The 9,758-nt window shown below is 49.5% G+C and overlaps 1 protein-coding gene and 1 long non-coding RNA gene across 2 annotated transcripts in view; one reads left to right on the top strand and one right to left on the bottom strand.

Annotated features, from left to right (window-relative positions):
- Positions 1-8,235, bottom strand: part of LOC109321924 — a 24,004-nt gene extending 15,769 nt beyond the window's left edge. The window contains exon 1 of the long non-coding RNA XR_002104223.1: positions 8,135-8,235. This is a non-coding gene — a long non-coding RNA (uncharacterized LOC109321924). The remainder of the gene's footprint in view (positions 1-8,134) is intronic.
- A 1,320-nt stretch (positions 8,236-9,555) lies between these two features.
- Positions 9,556-9,758, top strand: part of EIF4E (eukaryotic translation initiation factor 4E) — a 34,483-nt gene continuing 34,280 nt past the window's right edge. The window contains exon 1 of the mRNA XM_019553188.1: positions 9,556-9,650. Coding sequence (XP_019408733.1) covers positions 9,633-9,650 — 18 coding nt within the window. The 5' untranslated portion in view covers positions 9,556-9,632. The remainder of the gene's footprint in view (positions 9,651-9,758) is intronic.

Here is a 9,758-nt window from a genome sequence, read left to right on the forward strand (position 1 = left end):
CCCCCGCACCCCTATGAGGTTCTACCTGTTCTGTCCCCCCTCAGAGCTCCCTCTGCTCCCCTGGCCCTCACATCTCACCCAAGTCTCCCACATCCCCCAGTTTACTTGTAGCTGTTGGTGCTATCCCAGGACAGCAGGTATACCCAGTCACCACCACTGAGCTAAAGCTGCTCTCTGGGCTAAGCCCAGGCCAGAGAGCATCAGTGGCAGTGGCAACAGCACCAGCACAGTGCCAAGAGTGACAAGTAAGCAGGGGGAAGTGTGTGGGAGAGGGTGCATATTCAGGGATCTGTGTGAACAGACCAAATCTAGAGAGGAAAACAGGTCAATCTGGGCTGTAGAGGGATGGCAGCATGGGATGGCAGGCCTGCTCTGGGCTGGTGGGTAAGGGAATACAGCAGGAGATAGTGGCTGAATCTGGAGGTGGTATGGGGGCGACGGGCCAGATCCTGGCCAGTGGGAGAACGGGTGCAGGTGAGCTGTTATACTAATGTATAGCTTAGAGTGGCCATACATTAGTATAATATGAGCTAGGTAACTCACCTCAAAGATAAACCTGTCCTGGAATGGCATAGGTTTAAGATGCCTAAAGGGTGCTTAAAACTAGTTTCATATGTTAATGTGTGGATGATCCAGGATTTAAGAGCTCCAGGAGCCACCCAGAATTAACAAGTAACAAAGCCCCAATAAGAACAGCCAACTTCTCAGGCCAATTGCCATTCAAAGGATTGTGGACATTTTCTACATTGTTTGCTAGAGCTGGACTGAGCTGTGCAGAAACTTAAGTCCACATGGAAAATAAAGAGGTAAATACTAGAGGTGCGCTGATACATCAGTCCGATATTGGATCAGCATCGATATAAAGAAAATTGTCTGTACTAGAAATTGGCCTGATATAGCTGATAATTTGGCCAAAAGATGGCCTGTGCATACACACAGCTGCAGCGCAGAACATGGGCAGCTTGGAGAGCTGCATGCAGCTGGTAAGTGTGATATGGCAGAAGGGAAGGGGTGTGGGAAGGGGGCATATCCTGCCACTGCTCCCACTGCTTGTCCAGGAGGGCACAGGAGGGCCATGTACATCTGTATCTGCGTGGGGTGGGGTGGGGCTGGGGCTGCACCAAGCTCTTTCTGGTGGGGTAGGGCTGCATGTGGGGCAGGCAGCGGCAGCGCTAGGAGGGAGCTTGAGCTGCAGCCCCCACAACTCCATCCCAGTGCTGCCACCCCCTCCTCCCCAAGCGCAACATAGCCCCACCAGAAAGATCCCGCCCTGCCCTGCCATGCCCTGCCCTGCACAGATCTGGGGGCACATACCCGCCCCACCCTGTGCTCTCCTGTATGTGTGACAGGAGCAGCAGTGGGAACCGCTGGATGATTGCTGGATAAGCCACTGGACCAGCGGCTCCCAGTCAAGCAGCACGCAGCAGCAGGAGCCATCCCCACCCCCTGTACCCCCTGGACGAGCTGCAGCTCCATCCCGTGCCTGCCCCGGCAGGGGAGCACTTGCCCCAGTCCCATTCCTCTCTCACTGGGGAACTTGATCCACCCTGTGCCCATTCCCCCACCCCTTCCACCACACTAGAATTACCAGCTGCACACAGCTCTTCAAGCTGCCGGGCTGGTATCCAAAATCAGATCAGTATTGGCTAATATGACTCCTTAAAAATTGGCTATCAGTATCAGCCCTAAAAATCTGTATGGGTGCACCCCTAGTAACTATTGAGTAGTATTGTATAACTCAGTACAGGTTTCCTTTGCTTTATGCTGTGCATGTGTTCCTGGAAAATGGCGCATAAAGGGAACCCACTTTACAATGTAACAAATAGGGATATATTCCAAGACCTCGATGATCCCCAGTCCCATTTCTACCACTTTTACAAGACAATTTTGTTACTCACCAACAGCAGACAGTACACAAAAGCACAGGGTGGCAGTGAATGTTTAGTTGGTGTGAAGAGAGGGTGATGTAGTCTTCATGGATGGGCCAGGGATTGGGGTAGGAAATAAACTAGTGGGACACTTAGAAGCCGTAATGACAATGGCAACTACAAAACCATATGTCGCAGACAATGCGAGTGAAGCTCAGATCCACACAGGAGACTATTTTGGTGTGCATCACTCCCACAGTGCACCACACAGAGCAGCTGACTGTGGGCTTCCACCACACCAATGACATAAGAATGAATTTACCTCTCATGTAACAGATCTTTGGTATAAAAGAGTCACTTCATGAGAACAAATTCACACATACAGAACCCACATAAAGTGAGGGTAACCTGTAGGTGGTTTCTAGTGCACAGAGGATGAGTAGGAAGTGAATAGGTACAAGGGCTAGAAGATTGAGAGAGGTACAAGGAATTTTGAGAAAGGCAATGGAAGATCGTTCAAACTTTGCGTCCAAGTACCTTTGTCTTTTCTCCTTCTGCCATTCCACTCTACTCCACTCCACTCTATTCTGCTCCACTCTACCAAAGTTGGGGTGAGTGGGTGCTGACATCTCAGTGCACACTCTTCCCTGTACCCACTAAAAGAGGTCAAGGTACTGTAAATGCTTTGAATATGGATGAGAGAAAGGTTTAAGCAGCAGTGGGTGCATCTACATGAGACACACACTGCACAGTTGTTACCGCGCAGTCATTTAGTACTTGCATAACCAAGTACTAAATGATTGCTCAGTAATCAGCGTTACTGCACAGTAGCATCCTAGCATGCTTGCCTAGTGACATTGACTGTGCAGTAGCTCATTACTACTGCACAGTAGCATTGCATCATGGTTTGTGCCCGGTATTGCTATTGCACAGTAGTAAGGAGCTATTGTGCAGTAAGTGTCTCAGGTAGATGCAGCCAGTGTGCAACACAACATGTGGACAGCCTGCAAGGTAGTCAGACTCTGAGAATTAACTAAATGGTAGAGTGAACTCTAGCATTCCCTGAGAAAATGTTAAGTATCTCATTTAATAAACATGAGAAAAAAGCAGAATAATGAGTTTCCCATGATGATCCCTCAATGACCTTTGCTCAGTTTTTCATTTGCAATAGTCGTGTAACTACGAACTTCACAATTTTGGAAGAGAAGGCCAGTGGACACAAAGATCTGTTCTACCCAGTTCTTTATATTTGCACCACATCACCTGACTTACAAACAGCAAAACAAGTGCAAGTAGCCCCCCAAACCTGTGAGCATGCATACTAACGAGGGTTTGCAAAGAAGAAATACATAAAGTTACCGTAACAGACATAACCATAGCACAGTGATTTTCAACCAGTGTGCCACAGCACCCTGGGATACCATGAGATCATTTTAAGGGTACCATACAATATTTGCACTGTTAGCAAACAGCTACACATGATTCACAAAATAAACTCAGAGACCACACCCAGATATGCAGGGGCATGTGCCTGCAGTGGCACAAATTGCTGCAGTACACGCTGATGAATGAGCAATTTGTTGCAGGACAAATTGTCCCACAACGGCAAGCTGTCCTTGTCCAGCTACTTCCAGCTCTTCAGCCAAAGAACTGGAGGCTGGGGCCAGCACTGGTGCTAACGTCAGCAATCTTACCTGGTGGCCTGAAGCAGCTGGGGCACAGGTCAGGCAGCACAGAGGTCTGGCCAGCATCCAGAGCATTGATCTGAATGACCTGGCCTCCGTGTGTGCCAGCGCACACTTCTGTGTGCATTGTGCCGCTTCTGTTGCTGAGTGGGGTTTTTTTGCTACTGGGAAGTCCTGGTAGCAAATTTTGGATCCACGCTGCAACCACAGGGCACGTTTTAACATTTACGTGTGCAGTTTGTGGCACCACAAATACATTTGCGGCACCACAAACCACATGCCCCTGCATGTCTGGATGTGGCCAGAGATTTCAAATAAGAATCCATAGTGTCAAAAACAGTCTGACTTGCTGTGGTCTTTCTGAATTCTTTCCAACAGAAGAAATGTTCTATTATCTTTCTGTAATGAAAAACCAAGTGAAAGTCAGGATCTGACATTTTTCTGAGAGGTGCCTTGAGTCTTAAAAGGTTGAGAACCACTACATTAGCAGAATATGAATAATATTAGCAAGCTTATACTACAACCAGAGCTCCTGGATTCATTGCTGCTATTCCATCAACCAGGCTAGGAATTCAGATACATAGTCAAGGCCACCGTAGGCCTCCTTCCATGTCCTCATCTTTTTTAATAGAAGGGGAGCTCAAAATCCACTTTTGGTACCATATTTTCAGGGGTATTTTCCCTAAGCGTTGCTCTCTCTTGGTTATGTGAGGGGAGAGCTATGATGTGCCTACCTGGAGTTTTCCTTTACTTTGCTAATCCTCGTTTCCCTGTTTTGTGGTTTGATTATCAATCCAGTCCTCTGAGTAGGTTTACTTATAGGTTAACCTGTGAAGAGGGGAATCTGGTGAGTGAAGAGGCTGAGAATTGACAGGATCAAGCCTCATGGGGTTGAAGTCTCTTGTCTCTATAGGCTTAAGTGGGTGCATTAGATTGGGTGCAGTTTATTCTCAAGTAGTAAACTACTTGAGAATAAATGCTCCTGGGCAGGCATTTACACATGTACGGAAGCAGGAGCAGATTTGCTGCTGCTAATGGCAGCAAACTGCTCTGTTTCCTGGGGCCCTGCAATGAGCCCCTGCCACCAGTGAAGGGAGCTCTAGGCTTCCCCTGCATGTTAGCCCAGGGGCTGGCAGGAAATGCTGGGCTAAGAGATCACTGTCTCCCAGCCAGGGCAAGAACAATGTCCTCCTGCCCCAGCAGCCCAGAGTTCCCAGCCCAAGCTCCCTGATCAGAGCAGGGGACTTGGAAAGAGCTGCAGGGGAGAGGCAGGTCCCAGGTTCCAACCCCGATCTGCTGGTGAGGCAGCTAGTAGTGACCCCCCAGGTGGATGGAGATTCCCTGCCCAGCCAGGAGCTCACTATTAGGTGCCCTCACCAGTGGATTGGAACAGGGAGCTGAGACTTGCCCCAGCCCTGCAGCTCTTTCCAAGCCTGAAGGCTCTATCACCTGATCAGGGCAAGGGGCTGGGACCTGCCCCTGACCGGGCCCAGTCCCAGCTCCGCAATCACAGGGCAGGGGCTGGAGATCCTGTTACCTGCTCAGCTCTGTGATCATGGAGCTGGGTGATGAATAGGGTCCCCAGGCCTTGCCAACAGGGAGCTCTGAGCACTGGCTCCAGGGTCATGTGGCCAGGGCTGGAAGATATGAATCTCCCAGCACTGGTTCTGCAACTGCAGGGCCAGTGCTAGGAGATAAGCAGTTCCCAGTTCCCCACTCCCCAATCATTATGGCAAAGTGGGGGCTGGGAGATAAGGATCTCCCAGCTCCCACTCGCTTATTGTGATCTTGGAGTGGGGTGGCTTGGAGCTCCCTGCTGCCAGGACAAGGGGACATAGTCTGCATCCAGGCTCCAGTGATGGAGCCCCTGGACAGCAGACAGCTCCCCAGGGCAGGGAGCAACTTCCTGCCCCTGGTGGCCAATTGACTGGGAGCAGATTTGCTCCTGGTCAGGCATCTGCACTAGTGCTACTGCGTAGCTAGTGATTGCAAGTAAATTTGCTATTTGCATTTGCATTTGCAGGTAGCAAATTTACTCATGATTAGCAAGGTTAATGCACAGTATGTGTACATGGCATATTGGCATGATGCTTACATTTAAGAAAGAGTAATTTTGTAATTTTTTGTTGCTTTGCATATGCTGATTATAACTCTTATGCCTTGTCTGCAGACAGTTTGAGCACCAAATTTTACTAAATACATTTAGAATCATCAAGAAATCAACCAAATCAAAACTGAAATAGGGCACTGAATCCAAAATAGTAGTGCTCGTGGCAGAAGCCAACACTGATTTAGTTAAATCATTGCTCAAACTGTGTGTAGGCTAGCCCTAAGAAACCATAATTAAATAGAAGGCAAAGGCAGTTAATATAATTCCCCTCAAAACATGCTACTGTGCTATCATACAGGAATCAAGACAAATTGTAGCTTGGGAATGGATAAAAAAAAAAGTAAGAGTTATATTCTGGTGGCATAATTTATTCTGGCTCTGCAAAAATCTCTTGTGAAAGTTATCATATTATCTTCTGTCATCATGCCAAGTTATATGGCTTCAATGCTTTTATTCTTCCCTAAAAAGTCAGTATTTCCAATTCATTCGACCTTTCAGTTGCAGCTCTTTGGCTCACCTCCAATTTCTGATATTCTTTCTGGAGAAGAGATGCTTAGAACTGTGTAAATATTCTACATACAGTCTAATCAGTGCTATTGAAAAACTGACTGTAACATCCTTGCTGACAAGATACATTTGCATATTAAACCTAAACATGCATTGGATATTTTGGCTGCCATACTACGTGTTGCCCCACTATATTCCGTAAGTAAATGAACAACACATAGAAATTTAACTTTTTCTAGGGAATAATTTTGTGATAAATCTGGCTAAACTTTGTCAAAATTGGTGAATGTAGCCACCTCCTTTTATTTAGGTTAAATGTAAGGTCCCCTCAACTGGTTAATTACGTAGTTTCCTGGAAGCCAGCTATGTGTGCAAAGTAGCTATTGCACAATAAAAAGCTCCAACCAGCAATCAAATTAGACCTCAAAAATGTGTACTAACTTTATAGCTGGTTGCTACTGAGCTTTAATTTGCAGGTGCAGCAGGATGGTGGGGTTCCCAACTTCAGGGGTACACCATGCCCAGTGTAAAACCTCCAAGCCCTTGGAATCACAATCCCTAGGATCTGGGGATTTCCCACACCCCAGGCCCTACGGTTTGGGAGTATAGGAAACCCCCCAGGCCCAAAAGATCATGGTGATCCTGGCGATTACCTATACCCCCAGGCAGGGGGATTACCGTGCAGTGAACCTCTGACTCCAGAGGTTTCCTGCACCCCTGGAGTGGGGAGATCACCGCAGCAGAAATCCTCCAGCCCTAGGGGTGTGTGGGGTGCACCCGGAGCTTGAAACCTGTAAGCTGAGGTGCCTGGGGCTCCCAGCCATAGCAACTTGCTTCTTGACAGTGCAGGGGGAACCCAGGATTGAGACTCCTCTCCACACTCCTTGTGGGCTTTTCCTGGCTTCACAGCAGTAGAACTCAGAAGAACGAAACTGCTGCCTGTTGCTGCTGTCCGAAATATGTCCTCTTGGGAGCAGTTCAGCCGCAAAGAAGCAATGCCAGAATCTCTATGGAGCTGCTTGAGGGATGGTCCACAAAATGCAGACATCTTTGGGATATGGAGGGAGGTGAATTTATCTGAAAAATCCAAAAAATGCCTTGGCATCTCCTGGACCAGCTGTAGAGAATAGGACATGGACTAACAGCTTCAAGTTGCAGCAGCGAAGGTTTAAATTGGATATCAGGAAAAATGTCTTCACTGTTACAACAGTGTGGCAGTGGAACAGACTGCCTAGGGAAGTTGTGGACTTTTTATCACTAGAAGCGTTCAAGAGGTTGGACAGCCACTGGTCAGGGATGATCTAGGTGTAGCTATGCCTATGCTCTACTCTGGGTATTTCCCATGCTTCCGGACTTTGCTGGTTGCCCTAGCCCCGTTTCTGCTACATGTATCAGGGTGTTTTTATGCTTCTCTTAGAGGCACTGGGTGTTGGCAACAGCAAAGGCTGGGGACTTTGGGGTGTCCCAATGCTTCTGTTGGGACCAAAGCCAGAGGTTCCTGGCTAGAGACTCTTGCCCCACTGCTCATACAAAGCAATCAGTGTATTTGGGGTCAGGAAGGAATTGCACCCCCTGGTCAGATTGGTACCCACAGGGAACAGGGGGCAGGGTTTGCCTTCCTCTGTACGGGGACATGGCCTGTTACCCAGGGTCCCCTGAATGTGTATTAACCACCTGATATGGAGGCGGGACATTGGCTGTGCAGTCACCCTGCTTTACCTGTGGTAGGTTCTGAGTGTTTTGTGCTGTATCAGGGTCAACAGTGGCTTTTTTTACTAACAAGGCTGCAGCTTGTATGGGGCAGTTTGGACTGGGACACTCCTGCCTCGGGTAGGGGGCTTGACGGAGTGAGCTGAGTAGGCCCTTTCCAGCCCTGCTTCTCTGGGTGGTCTATGATCTCCCCAAGCAGCCAGGTCACCACAGCACCCCATCTCGCATGGACAGCCCAGCCCAGCTGGCCGTACCAGCATTGCCAGATCTTAAACATGAAATTATCATACTGGAAGCTCAAAATTAACTTATTTGCTGAAAAATGATCATACATGGAAAAAATATGCAAATATATATGCAAACAAGTTTTCTTCTTATTTACTTTATATTGCTCACTGTGACTTCCCAGTGAGTGAGAATTGGTTCACCAAAGTTGAAGCTTGTTTTTATTTCAAGATAAACAGTCATAAGAAAATGCTGACATGTAGGTTAAGATCAGCTATAATCACTGTGTTGGTGTGCTGCCCAAACCAAGATGGAGTCAAATAGCATTTTGTAGTGGAGGGTGCACCCTTGTCCAATGCACTGCAGACTCTACCAGGGTCTTATAAGTAGCTTCCCAGTGGCCAGCTTCCAATGGGGCTTGGGTCTGCATGTAGGATGCTCACTAACAGATCTGGCAGTCTCTGAAGCCCCAGGCTGAAAAGTCTGGGGTGGACAATAGTTGCCGGTTGCGTCACATAAGGTGCTTGAATGACTGAGGTTTGCTCAGTCGAGAGGATTCAGAACTGATTTGGCTAATTTGACCTGGAATACAAAAACATTTCCAAATAAAAAAAACCCCTACATTATGGAAACGCTACCCCTCCCTAGCTTGCTCCTGTGGCCATTAGCCAAGGGCAGATGAGACTTGGGGGCATCTGAACCCCAAGACCTCTGGGCTTGGGCCTGCATGTAGGATGCCCGTCAACGGATTTGGGAGCATCTGAAGCCCCAGGCTGAAAGATCTGGGGTGCACAATACTTGCCAGTTGTAGCACCACGTATGATTGAGGTTTGTTCAATCAAGGGGATTCGGAACTATTTGGCTAATTTGACTGGAATCCAAAATAAATAAATAAGCCAAAAAACCCCAAACCCAAAAGTCAGTTAAGACTCCCTGAGAATGACTCGGGTTTTGCAGATGCTGCATCGATTCGCTGCCTCAAAAAATATTGTAAATGTTCTAGACTTCTCCATTTGTAAGTTTTGAGCACTTTTACCATTATTGATCGCAAGGGTTGAAGCTACCCTACAAACGCGATAACTTCAGTGCCCCTGACAACCCGTGCCCGCGGGGCCACCCCCGCATTGTGAGAGCAGGCGCTCACGGCCCCGCCCCCCGGGCAGATGGGCGCTGGGCAGCGAGGGGCGGCTCCGCCCGCGCCCCTGCAGCTTCCCGACCGGCCGCTAGGGGGCGTGTCCCCTCAGGCTCCTCCTGGCGCGCCGGGCCCATGTGACTGTCTCGGTCCCGCCAGTGGCAGGCAGGGGGAGTGGGGGGAGGGGCCACCCCTTCCCCGGCGGCGACTACACGTCCCAGAAGGCCCCGCGCGCCCCTTTCCCACCCTCCGCGCGCAGGCGCCGCGGGCCCCCAAACGGCCGCGCGCCTCACGTGACCCCCCGAGCCGGCCAATCGTGTTTGAACCTGGTTTGCCATCCGCCCCCCCCGCCTCGGCCCCGCCCCGCGCCGCTGGTGCGAGCGCAGCGATCTAAGATGGCGACGGTGGAACCGGTGAGTGTTTCATTCCCTCCCGCCAGGGCCCGGTCCCTCGCTGCCGTGGGCCCGGCCGCGCCGGATCGTGGGGTCCGTGGTCAGGCCGGGCGGGCCGGGCGTGGGAGA

The sequence above is a fragment of the Crocodylus porosus genome, unplaced genomic scaffold, assembly GCF_001723895.1.
Source record: "Crocodylus porosus isolate Cpor-Errol unplaced genomic scaffold, CroPor_comp1, whole genome shotgun sequence".
In the NCBI taxonomy this organism is placed as follows: Eukaryota; Metazoa; Chordata; order Crocodylia; family Crocodylidae; genus Crocodylus; species Crocodylus porosus.